Source organism: Phascolarctos cinereus, unplaced genomic scaffold (assembly GCF_003287225.1).
Source record: "Phascolarctos cinereus isolate Bilbo 61053 unplaced genomic scaffold, phaCin_HiC Scaffold_726;HRSCAF=1367, whole genome shotgun sequence".
Classification (NCBI taxonomy): Eukaryota; Metazoa; Chordata; class Mammalia; order Diprotodontia; family Phascolarctidae; genus Phascolarctos; species Phascolarctos cinereus.
This window is the reverse complement of record NW_027556098.1, coordinates 281,847,773-281,871,821: the sequence shown is the minus strand read 5'-3', so window position 1 is coordinate 281,871,821 and position 24,049 is coordinate 281,847,773. Positions and strand designations below refer to the sequence as shown.

At 40.2% G+C, this 24,049-nt stretch overlaps 1 protein-coding gene across 1 annotated transcript in view; it reads right to left on the bottom strand.

The window, feature by feature from the left end:
* Window positions 1–24,049, bottom strand: part of LOC110218015 (protocadherin Fat 3) — a 145,478-nt gene that overhangs the window by 53,693 nt on the left and 67,736 nt on the right. Inside the window, 6 exon segments of the mRNA XM_078146185.1 lie at window positions 1,052–1,850; window positions 3,330–3,527; window positions 6,165–6,308; window positions 9,851–9,988; window positions 10,879–11,093; window positions 14,867–15,256. Of these exon segments, the coding sequence (XP_078002311.1) occupies window positions 1,052–1,850; window positions 3,330–3,527; window positions 6,165–6,308; window positions 9,851–9,988; window positions 10,879–11,093; window positions 14,867–15,256 (1,884 nt within the window).

Genomic DNA, 24,049 nt, shown 5'->3' with positions numbered 1-24,049 from the left:
CTCACCTAGAAACAAGGTAACATGCTGTTCTCGACAGCTCCTCAGGACTCTGAGAACATGTCATTTCAGTTCTCTCTGTGGGTGAGACTCCGAGGCCTGTGCCAGGTCACACCATGGGAGTCCGTGGCTGGTACATCTGCTCCTGCAGAGTAGAGCTTCACCTTGTACCGAGCCATTCCACCTCCTGTACTCTACTCTACATACCTTCATTAAGCCCCTTACCATGCTTTGTTGCATAAATCAGCTTGCTTACTAAGGTAATCTAGGTAAGACACGAACAGCTGGCCTGCATAAATTGTGTGTGGCAGTGACATCTGCCAGCGACAAAACCCCTTCGCATATGATGTAGGCATTCAGATCATCTGGCTTGCAGATAATTAACATATCCAACAGGTCTGGTCATCATCGAATCTGACTGATGAAAACACACACACACACACACACACACACACACACAGAGGAGCACCCACAGGGTGGTTGGCACTGTTCTGGGTATCTGAGTCCAGAATGGAAATGGAGGCAGGAAAACTGTCAACATGTTTCTCTTACTACTACAAATATTCCATTACTGGATGCCATAATAATGACATCCAAAACTGTAAAGAATGGTTGAGGATCTCTGCCACTTTCCAATGAGTCAAAGGGCTACTTTACAAGCTTCCTCCATCCTGGAATTAATTCCTTCATCAATCACTTGAGCAAAGGTTCCCAATGCTTAGAAAACCCTGGGTGTACGATTCTAAGACTCAGGCAATGACACTGCCTGTGCACATCGGACAACGGAGAGAGATGTCAATGCGCATGACCTCTCAATGACTCACATGGTGCCCCTCTACAGAGGGGAACTTTGCCCCTGAAAGGTCAAAGTTTGTTGACTTATTATTGCAATAAACAAGAACAATCCCAACCTTGCAGCCCCAAGCAATGAATCCATCCCTGTCTATTCTCTAAGACATCTGGACCCTGCAAGTCTCCCTTTCTAACCAGTATCCCCAAAAGACTGGAGGCAGGCTGGGAAAATTCACCCTCCAGGGATAAAAACTAAACTCACCATTACATGTACAGCGTACGTTCCTGTAGAAACGAGGACACACAAAACTAATACGAGCCGTGCTGTAGGTCATTAGAGAATGTGAATCTATGGACAAGCTTTGTTCACAGTGTTGTTCCTGGCAATCCAGTCCAGAGCAATTCTTCTCTAGGATGGCTGAGATGCGAATCACATTCTCCAAATGTCTCCTTGCATTGGATAGCTTCTGGATGAGGTACGCAGGCTTATAGAAGCCGCCACTGTGCATCTGCACGGCAAACAACATGTCCAGCTGGTTAGTGCCAGCCACAGGCTGGATGCTGATGATGTGGAGGCTGTCCTGTTTCTGAGAAAGGACGGCATTCCGGAGGGTTCTTCGGAACCCATGCATGTGCAGCCCAACAAAGTCCTCAGGGGAGACATTCTCAAATCGGATGGTGACTGTGTTCTGCAGCATCTCCTGCACCAGCTGTTCCACGTGGACGATGACATCAATGGGCACCTGGAAGCGGCCGTCACTCACGGAAACATTCAGAATGTACTTACCACTGTCCAGGCCTCCCAGGGCAATGATCTTTCCATCATGGGTGTTCACCTTGAACAAGCTTCTCTGCTCAGATTTCAGTGCATATGTGAGTACGTCATATACGTCCTGGTCGGTGGCATGGATCTTCCCAATGACACCCCCAGGGAAGTCATCCTCCATTGTGACAATAAAGATCTCTAAGGGGATGGCAGTGGGCTTGTGGATACTTTCTTCAATCACCCGGATATGAATATAAGAGTGGGAAACTTGCTGGGGTTTGCCTGAGTCCCTTGCCTACAATATTTAAAGAAGCAACATCAGAATTAAGAGAAAAAAAACACCCCATACTTTCAACTACGTTTCTTTTTTTTTTTTAAGCCATTCTCTCCCTCAAAGTGCTGAAGATGTGCATTTAAAGTAAGGGGAACTATTTATCAGTTTCAACTCCCAAATGCACCATTGATTATTAACAGTAAGGCATGAGAATAGAACAGAGCTGGGGGTAGGGAGAAAGATGACCCAGGAAACATTGTGATGGCATTGTTTCCAATTTGGGCAGAAGGCAGAAGTGAAGCTGCAAAGTGTTGTTACAGCTCTAGGGAAGACTTTGCTTTGATTCAGTTTACCTAACTTTGCTGAAATGTCCTCTATGTGCACCAGAACACTATGGTAGGTACTGGGTGAAATAAAAAAAAATAGGTGGAATAAAGTTCTCTGCCCTCAGCGAGCTTACAGTCAAGAAGAAGGGACATGGTACATACAAAACAATTGTAATATGACATAATGCATCTTCTTCATGGGTGTGTGTGAAAGAGAAGGTGAATTTTTGTCAATTCGAAAAAATTAAAGAAACAAAAGAAGCATGTTTCACCAATGCCAATTTGGGGCAAATGAGCCCCTTCTGAACACAGACAACCCCAGTTTAACTGGTGATATCTGCCTCCAATGTTGAGTCTGCTTGGTTTAGGAGGCCTGTTTTATCTCCTCAGGTAACTGAGTACCCCAGTATCCAATGCCTAAGGTAGCACAGCATCATCCTTCATGTGAGGGATCTCTTGGGTGACTGCTTCCATCAGCCACACAGGTGTTCCTATTCTCTGAGCTCTGACAAGAGAGATCTCCGTCCAGACCTTGCTAGCTCTTTTCCCTTTTTGTTTTTTCCACTCCCTCTCCATCTGTTGTCCCACAGCAACTGATGCTCCAGGGGAGGGCAAGGGAGTACAAGTCATCCCTTGAACTCTGTTGCTAGTTTATTTATTCTTGGTTCCATCTTTTTTTTTTTTCCCAAAATGTGGGGAAATGGAACAAGATTAAGTGGGCTGGATGAAGAAGATAAGGTTTCTCTCCCTCCTACAAAAACTTAAGGAGACATCTGGCCTAAACCAAATATAAGATGCTGATTCATTACTTCCCCACTTACGGTGATTCAGCAGATGATTCCATCACAAAGGAAGAAGCCTTGTACAGCTGAACAATATTTGGGGGGTAAACTGGACCCTCGGGGAAATTTTAAATAGACTTAAGAGTGATCGCCTGGTTAAGCACACCCTAAGTAAATCCTAGGCCTGAACAATGATGTCCTCATTTCTTTCTATTCAATTTCACATACAGAGCCTGCTTTTACTGGTGTGAAATTGAACTTGAGATTAAGAGGGGAGCATATTCCTACATGGCCATTACATTATGCTTACTCAACAAAGGAAAACTAAGCAACAGGCACAATAACAAACAGAAATGAAAGACATCTGGTCCCCAGAAAGGGCAAGACAGTACCTGGATGTAGAGCACATATTCGGGAGAGTCTGTGTGTCTAAAGATCACTGCTGATCTTAAGATCCCATGAGGGTCCAACACAAATTCCTGTTCCTCATTCCCTGCCAAGATGGTAAAGGTGAAGGGAGGTCCATTGTGAAAGGAGTCTCGGTCTGTAACCATCAGCTGCAAAATGCTTGTCCCCACTGGTTTGTTTTCCTGCATAAAATAGTAGGGGGAAAAAATTTAATCAAATTATATTCCTTTTTCATTTAAAAAAAAAGCAAACCATTGCTCACCAGAAATACAATGTTTTGAAAAGCAAGTAGTTCCCCATGATATTTTATTATCTTTAGCCAAATACTGGTGCTTTTTAACAATTTTTATTTTCCTCCCTTTCCCTCACCAATAGAGGTCATATTTATATATTTTTCATTCATTTGTTTGTTTTTTTTAAGTCCTAACTATGGTCTTGAGCTGTAGTGAATTCTCCAATTTATTGAAACATCCATGGCTACTTGAGAAAACTCCAAAAACCTAGAGATGGAATGGTGCTCACAGATTGGTTCATTTGTAGGACAACCTTGGAGACCCTCTCGGGTCAAGAAGACATCAACCTGTCGGGACCTAACTTTTCTCAAACAGTTGTTACAACAATTATGCAGAGAAAAAACACTGGGATGCAACATTACAATAGGAGACTTTGCAGGGTTGGGAGGTCATTCTAGAAAAATGAACAAATCGACAGTAAACACACAGAAGCAAGCATCAAAAGGAGTATTTAACTTTACGGTTTTAACACTCACAAAGAGCTTAAATTGAACACACTTAGTAGTGAATGAGATCATTTATTATTATTATTATTATAATTATGTATTATATAAATATATAATAATTATAATATAAATTGTATATCATTCATTGGAGATGTGTAGGGAAGGGTATCCTGTAGCTTTAATGTCAGTAGAACAATTTTTATTCATTTAAGCAATCAGTAACTCAAGTAATATTTTACTGATTGTCTCTGCCTCTCCTCCCAAACAGTCCTTCTCCATACGCCTTGGGTCAGAGGTTATCTTCACTTGGATTAAATTCCTCTGTGGCTCAGGAGTTGAGGTTCTCCCTGCTCTCTATTTAGATTTCAGTGCTGTTATAGGTTGGAACCAGAGTCAGTTTTGCCAGTGCAGACCTTTTGATGACAAAGATTTAGGATTAAGTGAGTCTGGGTCAGAGAGATTGATAGAATGATACATGTACTTTTGGCAGGGAGGAAAATGCAGGGTAGGAGCATAAGCTCTAGGTCCTGAATTAGATTGAGTCTTATCAAAACCATGTGTGGGAGTAAGTCAGAATAGATTGGGAAGAGGGAGGGAATTATTCTGAAGGAGAAAGATAGCAGGACCTTCAAGACCTGTCATTTTTCTCCTCCTCTCAAGTGTCCTTTCAGTCAGCAAGAACCAGATGCAAGATTCCTCTGAAATCAGTTACCATCCCTTCCAGGTTCAGTAAAGATTTATTGCTTCACGCTGCAATATACTCAGCCCTGCACCAAGTGTAAGATTTATTTATTTATTTGCTCAATCTATACAGCCACTTCCCTCCAGAGAGGAAAGACATAATAGTCGCCTCAGGGCTCACCATCCATGAAAAGAGAGAGAGATATACTGCAGAGGCCAGACACTCCACGACCTGGAGAAGGGTCACATTTGGAGGGGGTGAGGGGCCTCTGGTCTTTCATTCTTCCCTTCCTGTTTGGCATTTGAAAACAGCCTGCCAGGCTGATTGATATATGTTATAAAATGAAAATTAAGTGCCTGGAGTCTATGAGGCAAGGATAGAGGACAAAAGCTGGGGCAGGGGAGAGGAAGAGTCGGGGAGAGGGGCCACCTCCTAAAGAAACTGAGGCAGGTGTAGAAATTCCATAAATATTTATGTTGGGAGGATGGGGATCACATTATACAGCTGTTGGAAATACGACAGGAAGAGGAAGAAAATGAAGTCTAGCTGGGATCTAGGAGAGGCAACTAAAAGAATACCACAAAGTGGAGGCATCAGATTTCATGAAAAGAGGGGGTGAAAATGAAGACAACACCTGCTTGTTCTGTAACTGCTCTCCTCTCCTCCCCCCCACCATTCCTGGGCCATGGGCCTGAAAAGTGAGGGTTCCAACATGGGTGGATCTAAGACGCGCTGTCCAGCCTCAGATTATCTTCTGTTTGCGGAAGTCTGGGGAGACATGGAGATTGGGGGGCTGAATCTGGAGGTTCAAATCTATACTGGGGTGAACCTGAGAGATGTCTGGAACTGAAATAATATCAACACTGTACCTCAATGCCTTTGATCCTTCATACAGACCAAGATCTAATCAATAGCTGGCTTTGTGTATATTCCTGGTGTGTGGTTTTTGCAACAGCTTTTGGAAGTATTAGGATATGGGGCACATGGCCTTTCTCTCTGATGTATGAGTCTAGAAAAAACAGGACTAAGTCATCACATCTTGCAGCTGGCTTTTAAAGGGCAGGTGGGTTATAAAGCATGAAATAAGTTTTTGGCACTGGTTCAGCTCTCTAGAGGGACACTGCTTTGTCCAACTGCCAGATCTCTAAGCTTCCCCCACCCTCCTTCTGCTTTATGAAATATTCAGCACCCAACTGGCTTTCCTTTTCCTTAACAATCCTGGGGTTCACGTGCACTACCTTCACACTGTAGACAAGAATCAAGATGGAAGGTAGGGCTCTTTTCTACAAGTCAAGTGAAAAGTTAAGATGATGTTGAGTAAAAAGCATTGAAGAAGAAATGAGAACAGCATCATAAGAGTCTTCATCTTCGAGAGTCTGTCCATAGAGGTCAGTTTACCTGGATTACAGCAGTGTAGTTAGCTGGTGTGAAAACGGGGCCATTGTCATTAACATCAGAAATGTCTATGTTGACTGTCACAGTGGATGACATGGCAGGAATGCCGCTGTCCGTAGCCTGAATGAGTAATGAGTATCCAGACACCTGCCAAAGGGAGAGCACACTGAATGAACAGTTGAGAAATCCATAACTCCCATCCTTATGGCCACACTCCAAGTAAATTCAGGCAAAGTAGAGCAGCTCAGAGTAGTTCATTACGTGCCTGGGGGGCTACAAAAACTAAAAGGATACTAAAAGGATACACACACACACACACACACATAACATAGATGTATACACATAAAATACATGTGTGTATATCTCTCAAATATACACACACTTTTTTTGGGGGGGGGGCGGTCAGGTCCTATGATTTCACTGGTAAAGAGAACTTCCAGTGAGGAAACTTCCTTTAACAGTGCAGATTAGTACTTTGGCTTTGCAATTTAGAATCTTAACAGAGTTGTGGGAAGCACTGGGAGGTTAAATGATTTGCCAAGAAGGCCACATACAGCTAGGACTTAAACCCACATCTTTTAGGCTCTAAGGCTGGGTCTGTCCACTCTGCTACATATGCTCATTTTAATCAACCAATTGCCCATAGAAATTGATACACTTATAAAAATGTATCCATGAAAGTTCTACATGGTGGTAAATGCCTAGGTTTCATAAGGACATTAGTTTATTCCTCTGGTCATAGAGGACCATAGACTTGTTCAAAGTCACACAGGCCAGGTATTTGAACTCAGGTCTTCTAACTCCAAATCACTGGCATGGCAACAGACTGACGGCTCTGTCCCACCGTCCTCACTTTGTTATTTTGGAGCTGCATACAACATTTGCACTGTGGCCCAATATATGCTGCATGGCCTCATGGGAATACTCTGAAAGACTACTTTGAGGGATTAAGTTTTGTGATGCTAGATTCCTCATGAGACCTAATGGATGCACTTACTGCTCAGGTTCCTTTTTTTTTTTTTACAAATATTATCAAGTGAGATACTATTTCTAAAGTGTCTAGCATAATACCTTGCACACAGTTGGTGCTTAATAAATGCTTATTCACATCTGTATTCCTACCCCTCTCCCCACTCTTTAATTATTAGACGTAAGAGACTAGCCTAATTATTTTATATGCATCCCTAGCACGTAGCACAAGTATCTGGAACATAGCAGGTGCTTAATAAATGTTTTCTGACTGATTGATACATTCATAATCCACATATAATCTCAGCCAATTACTTCCATGGTACAGTTAACACTATCTCATTTAAAAAAAATAGGATGTTGAGAATTGGGTCCGTGAAGAAACAGGGAAAGTATAACCTTTCCTATCTAAAATTCTATATTATCATAAAATATGCATACATAATTAAGTAACATTACAAGTATATATATTTACACATATGTATTTGTACACATACATACATATATGTACGCAGACCTGTGTTCCATTTTAAATACAATCCAATATATAAAATTCTGAATTTTCCAAAAAAGAAAAATTAGAATGATAATTCACTTTATGAAAGAAGTCACCATTAATAAGTGTTTGTTGAAATGAATTAAACAGTGAGCTCCCCTGGTACATTGAAAATGTCATTTAATTTATGAATATTTGATCTACTCGCATCTTTTAAAGAATTCTACTGCATAAAATAAAGTACATTTTAATATTCCATCTACAGACGAGATCCTATTAAGTCAGTTAAGAGGAAAACCATTAGCAAAGTCAAGGAATTAACCTTGACTTCAATTCAAAAAAGCCAGTTACTTGATTGTTTAACCAAATGGCAATACCCAGACTCTTAGACATTATTTCAAAAATCAATAAATTCACCCATATGGATGTTTCCTTTACCAAAGCAGATTATAACCTTTCAGTTCCTTATTCAACATCTTTGTGAGTTGCTGCAAGCTAAAAAAAATCACCAGTTGGCCAAGGTTCTAGTGAAGAGCCTCTCTAAGTCTGGCTAGGCTGGTTCTCCAAGGAAAGACATACAGCCAGTCAGGGCCCCATATTTGCAGCCCTTCTGGTGTGGAATGCCCTGAAATGACTTCCCCCTCCTCTTCCTGCTGTTACTGCTGCTGCCACTAGACCTCCTAGGGTTACAGGCTCACCTCCATGCTCTGATGGGAAGGAATGTTTCTTCCTCATTTCTCACCAGAAAATCCTGCTAGCTCTTTCCTAGGGTGATTTGTATTCAGGGCATTAAATTGTACCCTATCATTTAGCTCTTCCACTCATACACAAACAGCAAGAAAATTAGTAACTGTTTATTCTGTGCTGTGGACATTGGCAGTAATTCATCTTTAGCTCTACATAACAAATATCTGCATTCAATCAAGTAAAAATTAAATGAGATAATGAGATCAATATGCCTTGAAAAATGGTATCAAATGCAAGGTACTATCATTACTTAGACACTATGACCCTTAGTCATATATGCATTAATAATAATAGTTAGCATTTATATTTAGCTTTAAGGTTTGCAATCACTTTACAAATATCTCATTTTATTCTCAAAACAACTCTGGGAAGGAGGTAGGTGCTATTATTACAATCACCATTTCATGTGTTTGATGGTATATATGACTGAGTTAATTTACCTGGAAATTAGAGGGACAGGTTGATCCTTCCTCACATTCACTCACAGGGCTTGCAATTAAGTAGCTGTGCACCTTGCAGCAGGCTTTCCAGGCTGGGTCTCTGGGAAGTATTATTAAGGCTAATCTGCCTCCTTTATCAAGGCTAATTTTACCCAGCCTCTGAGGCTATAGCACACAGGGAATCCCTTCTGGGTTTTCTGCACTTTGGCATCTGGGAAATTCTACCTTTACTTTCTCTTTAGAGAACTGAATCCTTGGTTGAGAAAGGGCTTCTTTTAAACTTAAGTAAAGTTAATTTTACTTAAGCCAAGTAAATGTAAGAAAAACTAGAGGATGTAAGCTTTTTTGATTCATGTTTCCTGATCTGGGAGTCCTTCCAAGCCATCACTGATCACAGCCTCTGGTAGGGATAAGTTAGCTATACAAACTAGAACCATGGGCTCCTGGTGCTAGGCCACAGGGCCCACATCCACGGCATTAATAAAGTTGACAGTGATGTGATATTTGACAGACTGGCTTCATATTTTATCATAGAAACTGGCTGCTTTTTACTGATGTTTTAGGTCATCTTCTCTCTCATCTTTCTAAAGAATTTTCACTTTGGTAACCTTGGCCACAACAAAGAAAGCACTCAAGACATCCCTGATGGAACTGGTTATTTCCTTAATATCTCTTGAAGCAATGAATTCTGGTGTTAGACAGAATTTGGCAAAAAATTCTTCCTAGGATCTAATCCAAATCTAAGCTGTTATAACTGTTGACCTGTTCCTATTTCTCTATTTTTGCTGTACTCAGGGAATCACTGACCACATTATTATATTATAAATATTATATAATTAGATATATATTATAGCTCTCTCTATATATCATATACAATTATACATGTTATATAATTAGATGTCCTTCCACAGCCCTCTCTCTTTCAGACTATATAAATCTCACGTCCTATAACCATTCCTTTAAAAAATCATTTTATTATTCACTTTTAGAGGCTTTTAAGGAAGCCTAGAGGGGGAGGTTGGTCTAATGAATCTTACCCGTTCTCGGTCCAATTTCTTTTTCACTTTAACAAGTCCCAAGACAGGATCCACCGCAAACTCATTGTCCCGGTCCCCACTGACAATGGAGAAGCGAATCTGTCCGTTGGGTGGGCTATCTACATCTTCTGCTATTAACTTCAAGAGAAAACAAAAGCATTAGAGAAAAAAGTCCATGCTTTGCCTAACCCGACAGTTCTACAGAAACACAGAGGTTAAGCAAACCCCAGCCTTGCAGAGGTGCTGCCAATTTTCCTATTAGGATTTCCCATCTTTATCCATCACAGTAACAGAGATGGTATACATGACAGAAAAGCACCATAGCTAAGGTCCTAGACTCCATTTTTATTTAATCATACATATCCACAGCCTGATTTGTTTTCTGGATGCCTCAGGCCCTGAACCAAAAGTAGGAACCTAAAAACTAAGTGATTGCTCCCCAATGGCAAGGATTAGTTCCTTCCTGTCTGTGTATCCTCAGGACCTAGCACTGTGCCATGGTCACAGTAAGTACATACTTGATTAAACGATTCCTTCAGTTTTCTTATTGTCTTTGCATTCCCTCAAACATTTGCTTTTGTCAACTGTGCTGGATATTCTATATGCATAGGTACATCTGACATCACGTACAGACAGATTTGATGGGTGATAAAAGGGCTCCCACACCTCTAAATGTGTCCCTTAACTGTGTGTCTTTAATGCTTAAAATTCTACCATCAAGTAGTTATTCATTTGGGTTAAGATACCAATCACTATTAAAATGTGAGTTATCCTTTAAACCATTATCAGTCATTTAGACCTCAGTATGAAGTAGTTTATTAACTCCTACCCAGTAGAAAATAAGGTTGAAAGGTGCTGGGCAGGGCGGGGGGGTGAGGTGGGTGGTATATGGTCTCTAGAGAGAGCCCCAGGGAGAAGAATGTCACTTAAGAGAGACCATGGGAGGGCACTAGAGACAAACTTTGACTTCACCATTCTGCCTTAATTTGGCCCTGCACATCAGGACCAAACTGACCACGTGTACCCACCATAATGACCGAGTCCCCGATGGAAGCATCTTCACTGATGACTGCACTGTACACCTCCTGGTTAAATATTGGTGCATTGTCATTCACATCGGTAAGGTTGATGTTCACTGTGGCCACAGCACTGAGGGCTGGGGTACCCCCGTCTTTGGCTTCCACCACAAGGTAAAAATCTTTGCACATTTCATAATCCAGGGCCTCAATGACAGAAATCCCTCCTTTGGAGAAAAATGCGGAGTTTTAGATTTGATTTTTAAAAAATGGGCAGACATACAACTATCATTATAAATATTATTTTTGTTATCTTTAGCCAAAAATGGCGGGTATTCTATAACCCATTTATTTAAGGTTCTTGAAAACATATCCTGAAAACCTACTTAGTACTGTCAATCATTGCACAGTTGTCCATCAACCAGAACACTGAGTTATTTAAAAAATTTCCATTGAAGAATCAGACATTTCAATAGATTTTTAAAACTGAAACTGAGCTCTCTCATTTTGGAGTGCATTAAAACTAGCACTCTCCACTCTCATGCAATCAAGATTACAGAGTCAGGGATAGGTGGCCTTCTTGATTTTGAATATCAGTCCTGCTACTTTGTTTCTAGCTTTGTGACTCTGGGCAAATCACCTCACCCCTCTGAGCCTCAGTTTCCTCATTTGCAAAATGAGGGGGTTGGGCTGGATGACATCTACAATTCATTCCTATGTTTGGTCACCATGGTTCCTACAGCTAAACTATAAAGCAATACAGAAAACGGCCCTGTTATAAAATGAAAACCATCACTCTTCTCTGTAAATAAAGATGCTACAGTTTTTTAGTTCTGTAATTAAGGTTCCTTGACAATTATCACACTTAGAGCTTTATTAAGTCCCCTGCCCTAACTGTCAAATAACAAAATTTAAGCAATATTTAACCATTTCCCCATGGCATTTAAATACAATGGTCATTAGCCTATAAGTTGGAATTAATGAATACCTAAATGTGTGTGGACTGCCCCTCCTCCATACACTTTAATTTTAAATAATGGGCTTTACCTGAAAGAGGTGACTGCAGTGCAGACTCATTGCTGGTGGGAGTAGTTCTTTCTGCCTAGTACAGTCCTTCTTCCTATAGGTACCCCTTTTGCTAACCTATCATGACTAACACACTTATTCCTCTAGTGATGAGGAAGGGGGTGTGTGTGTGTGTGTGTGTGTGTGTGTGTTTGCCTAGTGAGCAGTGAAGGTGGTAGAAGCCCGCCCTCAGCCTTCACCTCATTACACTCTAGAAGGAGAGTTGACTTCTAAATAAAAGGAGTCCATTCCAATGGAGGATCTCATTTCTATGGGCAAGACCCTTCCCTTACCTTAGAGAAAAACATTACAAGTTTCAAAATAGGTCCCAAGTCATTCTACTTCTTAGTGCTATTTACAAGGTCACTAGCCTCCTGCTCTAGGTTAGCTAGCTAAAGCTTCAGTGAAACAAAATATATGGAAAACCCTTTGCAAACCTTAAAGTGCTATGTAAATGTTTATTACTGTTGTTGGTATTATTATTTTGACTCACTGTGAAAATAAAAATTGGCTCCTGCACAGTTTCCAATGAAATGAAGATGCAAGGGTGAAGAAAATGATGTAATGTAACCTGCCTCTCCTGTTTATTTTTGGCATGGTTGTCATGGCAATATGTTTTTTAGGCAAACTGAGTATTTCCTACAGGTTAGATTCTCCAAATCTAACAATCTTCAGAAAACAGGGATAATTACAGGAAGAAATATTAAGAGCTGAAAGGATTCTTGGAAGTTGTTTGGACCAACCCCCTGTCCCATGCTATAATTCCCTCTATAACATCTTGGACAAGTGGGTAATCTAGCCTCTACTTAAGTAATTGTAGTGCTGGGGAGCTCATCACTCTCTAAGGCAACCACTTCCACAGCTGAGCAGTGCTGCATGTGAAGAAATCCTCCCTTCGATTAAGCCAACATCTCTCCCTGAAATGTCCACTCGTCAGTCTTAGTTATACTTTTTAGAGGCAAACAGAACAAATCTAATCCTTGTTCCACATGAAAGCTTTTTGAATATTAGTAGAGAGCTATCACGACATCTCCTCAAATTTTCTTCTCCAGGTTACACACTACCAACTCCCTCAACTATTTTTACAAGACTTCTCACCATTTTGTTTATCCTTCTCTACAAGTGCTCAGATGTGTCCATGGTTCCTTTAAAAAAGTAACACTTAGAATGGAACCCGATGCTCCAGAGTCATCTGACCAGCACAGAACAGAGTGGGATTTTCACCTCTACAATTCTGGACCCTTCTTCATTATTTCAAGGATCTGCAATTCCATCTGAACCACATTCTTTCTATTGATGCAGATCATAACCCCTCTACAACTAAGGGACTGATCTTGGAGTTTCTGTGGCCTCCAAGTTCATCCTCCTCCTAGACAACCAGGTGGTGTTTTGTTTTTGATCTGACCTATTATTTAATTATTTAATTCGTAGAGAGAACTGCTGGTGAGGAACTTCCTCTCTTAGCTATACTGGTCCTTGCATGATCAGACATATTGTTGGACCCGTACTCAAGGTCTTTCCAGTTGTAAAGAAAAGCCCCCTGGATTCAAGAAGTTACCAGGGCTTTTATTCCACATCCCTTGCCTTCAATACCCCGTGTCTTCTGCTTCTGGACATTATCATTTTATCAGTGTTGCTGAAGGTGGCTGAATCATATTGTTGACTTATGTTGATCTAGCATTCATGTCAAAGCTCCACCTTTTTCAGATGAAGTGTTATTAAGCTAGGTTTTCCCTATCCTACACTTGTACTATTGAGCTTTTGAATATCAATATGACTTCACATTTCTCTTTAGTAATTTCATCTTGTTGTGCTCCTTTAACATCAAAAGAGAACTTTCTGAAGTTTTGATCCTGTCATTCAAACTACTTGCTATCTCCTCTCTCCCACTTCTTTTGTGTGAAGTAGATATGCCTGCCTCCTAGGGTCTTTATCCAAGGTGCTGACATCAATGTTGAACAGGATAGGGCTGAGGACATATGGGAAGAGTTCATACTGGGCAAAGCGTGTGTTGGGCATTGATGCAAATTTTGCAAACTAAATAGAACTTCTGTGGGCTTAATGGTTTATGAAAACTATTTGCAAGGGCTGGGTTAGGCCATATGGTTCTCCCTCCTTTCTTACTAAATGCTGTGGAATTGAGGAAGCATAAAATCATTTGACAGATCACTCCTGTGGCTGGCTCATATTTTAATTGCAGATAATGACCAGTTTCCAATAGGAGAGCTGGAAGAGTAATGGCTTCTGCAGAGGCAATATGTCTACTGAAAAGAGCACTAGGCTGGGGGCTAGAAGACCCGCTGCTTTTATTTCTGTGTTTCCATGATGAGCGCTTTCAGGGAAATCAATTAACCTCTCTGTTTTTCAATTGCCTTACCTGCAAAATGGGGACAGTAATGTCTGTCCAACCTCACAGAACTGTTGGGACAGTGAAATGGAATAACAGATACCAAAGTGCTCTGGAGAATGTTGTAAAACATAAGGTGTGACTATTCTGATGACTGCTCATTAGCATTCTCTCTAAACTTGTTTTCTGGCTATACTCTTTACCTGTGGTGCTTCATCATTAAGCAGATGACTATGAGGAATAAATACCCCTTTGAACCTTCGTCTTTTGCTCCATATACCTATGCTGTAAATAAAGTCATAAATTCATCTAGATACTGGAGAGGAACTATGGATTATAGTAGAAGATTAATAAATGAGTACTGATTGATGAGAGGGAAACACTTTTTGGAGAAATCCTTGGAATCCTTAATTATGAGTATGACTCTTTTTTTATGAGGATAACTCATAAGGGCAAGTGGGAACTACCCAAACTGGAGAGACCAGAACCAAATAGCATGAATGGAAAGCATTTTTTTTTTTTGTGCTGGCTTTCAGGCCTGACTGACAGAAGCTTAGCTCTGGAGCATCCACTTGCTATTTTACTCACCTGTCTTTGTGTTAATCTTGAATTTCCCTCGTTCATTCCCAGACCGGATGAGGTAAGTTATTTCAGCATTTGTACCAATGTCTTTGCTTGTGGCAAACACGGCAAGGACTTCTGTGCCTGGGGATGTATCTTCTGGTACTGTAACAAGATAATCCCTTCTTTCAAACACAGGAGGGTTGTCATTAATGTCCAAAACAGTAATGGTGACCGTGGCCAGGGAAGATAGCACCTTGAGGATGCTCTGGTCTGATGCCTTCACGCTGATGTTATAGGATGACTGCAGCTCTCGATCCAGTGGCTGTTCCAAGATGATAATGCCTGAGGAGCTGTCCACTGAAAAGTACCCTCCTGCTGAGTCTGCCAGAGAATAAACAACTTTCCTGTTGATGCCTAAGGGAGGAGCAAAAATCAGAAAAATGATGACTGTGGGAAATGTTCCTTTTACATGACATTCTAATCCCTGACCTCCTAATCTTGATTAGGATGGACAGTCAACGTTCTCTTTCACTATGAAAAATGGAGACTGTCCAGCAAAAGCACTCCTATTTTTGTTATATTCCTTTTTCCTGCCTCAGAGCCCAGAAACTTTACTTTTTAATATTTTATTTTTCCCATTTACATCTAAAAACAATTTTAACAATAGTTTTTAGGATTTTGAATTCTAAGTCCTCTCCTTTCCTCCCTTCCTTTCCCCCTCATTAAAAAGCCAAGCAATTTGATATAGGTTATACATGTGGAGTCATGCAAAACATTTTTCTATATTAGTCACATTGTGAAAGAAAACAGATAAAAAAAACCCTCAAAGAATAAAGAAAGTTAAAAAAGTATGCTTCGTTTGCATTCAGACTCCACCAGTTCTTTCTCTGGAGGTGAGTAGCATTTTTCATCATAAATCCTTTGGAATTGTCTTGGATTACTGTACAAGTCATTCACAGCTGATCATCCTACATATTGCTGTTACTGTGTATATGCTTCTCCCGGCTCTGCTCACTTCACTTTGCATCACTTCACATTAAGTCTTTCCAGGTTTTCCTGAAAGCATCCTGCTCATCATTTCTTCTGGCACAATATATGTTGTCCATCTCAACCATATACCACAACTTGTTCAGCCATTCCCCAGTTGATGGGCATCCCCTCAATTTACCAATCCTTTGCCACCACAAAAAGAGCTATTTTTGTACATATGGGTCCTTTTCCTCTTTTTAAAAAATCTCTCATGGATACAAAACTAGAAGTGGTATTGCTGGGTCAGGGGGTATGTGTGGTTTTATAGCTCTTTGAGCATAGTTCCAAATTGCTCTCCAGATCAGTTCACAATTCTACCAACAGCACATTATTGTCCCGATTTCCCCAGTATTTAACATTTTTCTTTCCAGTCATACGAGCCAATCTGATAGGTGTGAGGTGATACCTCAGAGTTGTTTTAATTTGGATATCTCTAATCAATAGTGATTTAGAGAATTTTTTCACATGACTACAGATAGCTTTGATTTTTTTTATCTGAAAACTACTTGTTCATATCTTTTGACCATTTATCAATTGAGGAATGACTTCCATTTATCCATTGGGGAATGACTTGTATTCTTATAAATTTGACTTGGTTCTTTATACATTTGAGAAATGGTGTCTTTATCAGAGAAACTTGCTATGAATCTTTTCCACAGTTATGATGACTATGTATTTCTCTCTAACCTATTTTCCCCGTTCATCCTTCTCTTTCTCTTCTTTCAGTCTCTCCTCAAAAGTGTTTTTGTTTCTGACTGCTGCCTCCCCCATCTTCTCTTCCTTCTATCATCCCTCCCCCTTATCTCCTTCCCCTCCTACTTTCCTGTAGAGTAAGACAGATTTCTATAAGCAGCTGAATATGTTATTCCTACTTTTGGGGAATTCCGATGAGAGTAAGGTTCAAGTAATTCCTCCTACCCTTTCATCTTCCCCTCTACTGTAAAAGCCCTTTAGCACCTCTTTTATGTGAGATAATTTACCCTATTCTACCCCTCTCTTCCCTCCTCCTCCAGGTGGATCCCTCTTTCTTACCCTTTGATTTTTTAGATATAATTCCATCATAGCGCACTCACACTCATATCCTCTGTCTACGTGTATTGCTACTAACTGCCCTGATAATAATAAAGCCCTTAGGAGTTACAGGCATCACATCTTCTCATGTAGGAATGTAAACATTACTGAATCCCTTATGACTAATCTTTCCTGTTTATCTCTTTTATGCTTCTCTTAAGTCTTGAATATAAAAGTCAATATTTTCTGTTCAGCTTTGGTCTTTTCATCAGAAATGTTTGAAAGTCTTCTATTTTGTTAAATATTCATTTTTTCCCTGATGGATTACATTGTTTTGCTGAACAGGTGATTCTTTGTTGTAATCCTAGCTCTTTTGCCCTCTGGAATATCATATTCCAAGGCAACTGATCCTTTAATATAGAAGCTGCTAAATCTTGAATTATTTTGATTGTGGCTCTATGACATTTGAATTGTTTCATCCTGGCTGCTTGTGATATTGTTTGTTGTTGTTCATGCTTTATTCTTGAAGAGAACCAACGACATCACCAAGAGATGTCTTGACTTGTGAGTGAACTGGACATAAGTGAGGCAGAGCTGCACAAAGTCATCAGCCTCACTCTCTCTGCCAGAGTCACTGGGGTCCAGTGTTAAGAAATAAGTGAAGATGACTGGCGATGTCCCAGGCAATATTTTCTACTTGTCCTAGGAGTTCTGCAATTGGCTATAATATTCCTATGAGTTTTCATTTTGGGATATTTTTCAGGAGGGGACTGATAGAGTCTTTCAATTTCTATTTTACCCTCTGCTTCTAGGACATCAAAGAAATATTCCTTGATAATTTTTTCAAATTTGATGTCCAGGCCCCCCCCCTTTTTTTTCTTAATAATAGCTTTCAGGTAGTTCAATAATTCTTAAATTTTCTCTCCTCAATCTATTTTCCTAGTCATTTTTTCCAGTGAGGTATTATCACACATTTTCTTCTATTTTTGCATTCTTTTCATTTTGCTTTATCATACCTTCATATCTCATGGAGTCATTAGCTTCTACTTGTCTAATTCTAAATTTTAAAGAATTATTTTCTTTACTGAACTTTTGTACCTCCTTTTCCATTTGGCCAAATCTGCTTTTTAAGTTCTTCTCTTTAGTGAATTTTTGTACATTTTTTTCAATTTGGCCAATTCTCCTTTTTAAGGCATTTTTCGCTTTAGTGAATTTTTGTGGTTCTTTTATCATTTGGCCTATTCTGTTTTTTTAAGGTGTGATTTTCTTCAGTATTTTTTTGTGCCTCCTTAATTAAGCTGTTGACTCTTTTTTCATGATTTTCTTGCATCATAACTCATTTCTTTTTCCATTTCACCCTCTACCTCTCTTATTTGAGTTTTAAAATCTGTTTTGAGTTCTTTCAGGAATTCTTTTTCGGCCTGAGACCAATTCACATTTTTCTTTGATGCTTTGAATGTAGCAGTTTTTACTTTGTTTACTTTTTTAACTTTTGTTTACTTTTTCTGAGTTTGCGTTTTGATCTTCCCTGTCACCATCTTAACTTTCTACAGTCAAGTTCTTTTTTGTTGTTTGCTCATTTTTCTAGTCCACTTCTTGACTTTTAACTTTATCTTAAAGTTGGGCTCTGCTCCTGGGGTAGAGAGGACACTGTTCTTGGTTTCAGGTTTTTCATGCTGCTTTTTTTAGAACTAGTTTTTCCAAAGTGCTATGTTCTAAATGGTATATTCTAAGTCCTGCCTTGTGAGTGACCACAAGTTCCTGGTACCCCTGGAGCCTCATGCTCTATAGTGCACAAGTGCTTTTCTTCCTCAACATAGGACTGGAACCCAGAACCATGTATAGGTAATGCAACAGAGTCCTGCTCCTAGTGCCAGCAAAATGTCCCGTTTAACCTTCTTCTGACCAGTTGTCCAGCCCCATCACTATCTGCGGACTGAGAGTCATGGAAGCACCGCAAGGCCGGCTCCTGGCCTGCTCGGTTGCGGCCTATGCTGGCACAGCCTGCGCTGGACTGTACTCCACTCTCACCACACTGAGACAGACCTTTCCTGCCAATCTTCTAAGGTGTCTTAGGCTGGAAAATTCTTTCACCATGTGCTTTTGTTGGCTCTGCCACTCTAGAATTCATTGTAAGGTGTTATTTTAAAGTTGTTCAGAGGAGAATTTGGGAGAGTGTGGGCAAGTCACTGCTTTTATTCTACCATCTTGGCTCCACCCCATATGGTCCCTTTTAAACATAAAAACACTCACCACAGTGATCCTTTCCTTCTTCCCTGTGACTTCAGAGGAAGAGTTGTGCTCCTTTCTTCCTAAAGCTAGCTCTTCTCCCTGCATTTGAAATGTCATCCATTCCTACTTTCTGAGGCACACTGCTTCTACCTTTATCTTTAATCTCTGGAATTTTCAATCTGTTAGCTAGATTTTTTTCAAAGACACCTCCAAACATATTTGGGTCTTCCCAGTCTTAAAACAAATGTAAGGCTCCTACCCCTTTTTATTATTGTCATTTGTTTCCTTCTTTTCATAGCTGAACACTTTCAATGAGAGGCTGATATCATTTGCTATCACTTTTTAAAACAACTTTTCAGCTTCCTATGTACTTCTCATGGCCCAATAGGGAGACGATCCCTCCAGAAACTGTGATGTTAAGTTATCAATCATCTATTGGCAAATGCAATGGTTATTTTTGCCCCCTAGCACTTCTCAACTTTTTGGCCATGCTTTTTCTTGAATATCTCTCATTTCTTGTTTGTTAGTATATTCTTCTGGTTCTCTAGCCTCTATGATATGCTATCTCTTACACTGGTCCTCTTCCTCTTTCTATTCCCTAACTAATAGCTTCCCTGAGGTGCCGAAAAGCCTAGAATCTCAGAGTTGGAAGTGACCTCAGAGATCATCTATTTCAACTCATAACTGAGAACTGCCTTTATGACATATTGAATGAGTGGCTATCTTTCTCTCTAGCCTCCTCTCTTGCTACTCCTCCAGGTACCTATCCTTAGAGGGCTCATCTACTTTTTTGGATTCAGTAACCATCTTTGTTTTAATAAATTTCAAATATACATTTCTGATCTTAATTTATTCCCTAATTCTATCTTTTTTTTTTAAGGCAATTGGGGTTAAGTGACTTGCCCGGGGTCACACAGTTAGTGTCAAGTATTTGGTCTGAGACTGGATTTGAACTCAGATCCTCCTGACTTCAGGGCCGGTGCTCTATCTACTGTGCCACCTAGCTGCCCCATATTCCCTAATTCTAGAAGCTTATAAATAAATGCTTGTTGACTGACTGTAAGATATCTCCATTTGGCTATTCTACCATTATCTCAAAATCAGCATGCCTAAAACCACTTTGCTTTCTAGCCCTCCATATACTTTTCCTAGAGTGGCTCTTCTGTCACTGATTTCTCTAGTCTCCTCAACTTTTAGGTCTAAAACTCATAATTTCTTCTTTGCTCATATACCTGGCCCCGAATCCATACAGTCAATGAGTGCTTTTTCCCCTTCAAAATAGAATTAGTTAAATATTGTAATAACCCTGTTCTTTTCTCTTCCAGATCCTTTTTTCCCCTCTGACAACCTGCATGCTGGGGTCCGATTATTCTCCCAGAAATTCAGTTTTCCCATGACACTCTACTTATGAAATTACAAGAAGCTTTCTGTTATTCATTAGATGAAGTGCAGCCTCTTCAGTTTGGCATTAAAGACTGCCCTTTTTTTTAAGGTACTCCACAGCTCTATTCTACTTTAGAGGTAGCCATAGTGTGTTGACATGGGCAATATATTTAGAATCAGAGGACTGGGGTTCAAGTTCTGTCTCTACTACTCACTACCTATGAGTCCCTGGGCAGAAATGTGAGTCAATATAATGGAAAGAGCTCTAGCTTTGTAATGAGGATCTGGCTTAGAATCTCAACTCTATCAATCTCTCGATATAATCGTGGACAAGTCAAGTCAATATCTTTCTGGACCGCAGTTTCCTCACTGATAAAAGTAAGAAGGTTGGATCAAGTAATCTCTAAGGTCCTTTGTTCCATTCTACTTCTACGTCTAAGGTCCTATGATGGTAAGAGCCATTATTGAGGACAATGGCTTTCAGATGACAAACCTTGGATGTCATAAACACATCGAAACTGCATCATTTTGAGTCATGCTGTTCTATAGTATAATCTTCCTGAAGTCTATACCTTGTGCAACCAGGAAATTCAGGGGATAGAGTGCTGTGTATCTGGAGTGAGGAATGTCTGAATTAAAATTTGACTTCAAAAACTTACTAGCTGTATCACCTCAGGCAAGTCACTCAATAATAGCTAGCATTTACATGGCACTTTAAAGTTTGCAAAGCACTTTAAGAATATCATCTCATTTTTATCCTTCCAACAACCCTGAGAGATACATGCTATTATTATTCCCATTTTACAGATGAGGAAATTGAGTCAGGCAGAGATTACAGAATCACACAGCTAGTAAGTGTCTAAGGCCAGGTTAGAACTCGTCTTCTTGACTCGAGAGCAAGTGCTCTACCCACTGAATCACCTAGCTGCCTCTTAACCTCTGTTTGCCTCAGCTTCCTCATCTGTAAAATGGGATAATAATAGTACCTACTAAATGACTGATTAACTAAGTGATTTCTAAGGTACATTCTAACCCTAAATCTTATGAAGTTACTTCCCTCTACACTTTACTTTCTTCATATATAAAAATGAGGGGGAGTTAGACTAGTTCCTTTCCAGCTTGAAATCTAAGATTCCATGAATTCTCTGTTACTGATAACTTAAAACTTCTAATCCTGCTTCCTTTATTTAACTGTCCTCATATAGTGTACTTAGCTCAAATACTACTTATAAACCTCCAAACCAGTCACTGACAAAAAAGAGATCAACTTAAAAAGTATTTTTAGTTTAAAAAAAAAACCCACTGACATTTATATATACTTCCATTACTAGTGTTTTATAGTTTACAAATTACTTTATAGATATTGTGTAATAATTCTTCATAGTAGTAATTGTTTCTTATCAATAGTAATCAATAGTAATAGTATCAATAGTAATTGATTCTTCACAGCAGCCTACCCTGGAGTGGAAAGGGCATGAGATTTGGAATAAGATGACAGAGTATCAAATACTGGCTTTGCCACTACCTGTTTGTGGACCTTGGGTAAATCACTTAACCTCTGTTTCCTCACCTATAAAGTGAGGAGATTGGACCAGATGATATCTAAGGTCCTTTGGTTTCTTCAAGCTTTAAATCTATGCATCACAGGATGCCAAGAACCCTTAGTGAAGACACGAGCCTTCAGCTGAGGGGCTTCCAATGTCAGACCCACTGGGCTTGTGCTATGTTGAGTCAAGCTTCTAGAGGGCAGGGGCTGTGTTGTGTGCTTATTCTGTCTAGCACTTACCTCATCAAGGGAACGTAAACACTTAATGGTAATAAGAGCTTAACGTTTCATTCTCCCCAAAGTACACTTTTCTGATAGCAAAATTTCCCAGCAAAACAATAAAATAACGTATCTTGGAAGGATGACATAATTGCATCAAGTTACTTTGACAAAAAGGTCAACCCTGAAGAGCTCACTCTTGGTTTAACTCCAGACAGTTGAGTTTTTCCTACGTTCCATCATTTCTTTTCCTTTTTCTTTTTCAAAAGCAGCATGTGAGCATAAATATCAACCTTTGGTTTTATCAGCAAAAGGATATGGAATCAGTGATGGGAAGAAGCAGACAGAAAGAGGGGAGGTGGGGGGGGTTGTGTCTTATCAGATCACAGGGATGCTTACAGACTGGCTACATGGTTCAGTTCTTTACTATAAATTACTGGGGCAAGTATACAGTGCATTGCTCAGGAAATCAAGCATGCAACTGAGAAACAATAACTTAGATGGGTATTAAAACTCCCCCTGTGTACTGAGGGCCGACTCGACTGATTTGATGGTCTCAGGGCACCTTTCAAAGTAGCAAAAATGCACTTATGGGAACAGATTAGCAACTGACATGAATGCACTGCATTGGTTTTAAAATCACATGTGGTCCCTATGGATACGATTTCCACCTCACAGCATATGGAATGTTGTTATTACTAACAAAAACACAAAACACAAAATTCATACAGTGGCCTTTCATCTGAGGATCCAGCATCTGTTGGCAAGCTATTAAACCCATTCCACCGATGCATAAACAAAGTGTTATTTATACTTGCTCCACGTCACTCAGATCTTTAGGAAGCTGTACTAACAACAAAGGGCCAGTAGGTGGCGCAGTGGATCGAGCACCAGCCCCCCAAGTCAGTAAGCCTTGAGTTCAAATACGGCCTCAGACACTTACTAGTTGTGCGACCCTAGGCAAGTCACTTAACCCTGTTTGCCTCAGTTTCCTCACCTGTAAAATGAGCTGGAGAAGGAAATGGCAAATCACTCCAGTATTGTTTCCAAGCAAACCCCAAATGGGGTCACAAAGAGTCAGACATGACTGGACAAATGAACATTAAAAACAAAAACCAAAGATTGGGTTCCTCGTCCTCTTGCTCTTTTTCTTAAAGCTTATCCCCATTGTTCTTTAAGGCACTTCCTGGGATCCTGGGAGAACTTTTACTAAAAACAAACAGAAAACAACACAAAGCTCTGCTCCCAAGGCCTGCCCAGCATTTTTAGAAAGGAGTAAATTCTTATTCACAGCTTGGGAAGGTAGAGTTAGGCCGCCAGCTGTGGAGGAGGTGATAGGGAAGTTAGATCCGCATGCTGAATCTGTCTGTCAATAATGAGGCCTAAAGGGAAAGCATTTTTATGGCTGCCTGCTCTTCCCTTCCTCAGGAATACTACTGAACGCTAATTTAAAACATCTGACATGTTCCACCATGCCTGTTTTTTTTTATTGTCTTCTGATGCCCTTGGCACTCTGACCCGGATCTGGCCTTTGCCCACACTTGGCGGGCAGAAGCCACCTTCTCCACATCTGTCAGTTTCAGTGGGCTCACCCAGATACGAGATCACAGCTTAGGAGACTGACATTAATCAGACAAACGAACAGGACTGCTCCCCCAAGTGCAGATTCTGATCATTTAAAACAGAAATAACGGTGGGGTGTTTTTCCCCCTGCTCTACTATAACAGAGAAATATACAAATAGTCTGCTGATCTAACTCACCCCACCCCCTGTCTCTGTCTCTCCCT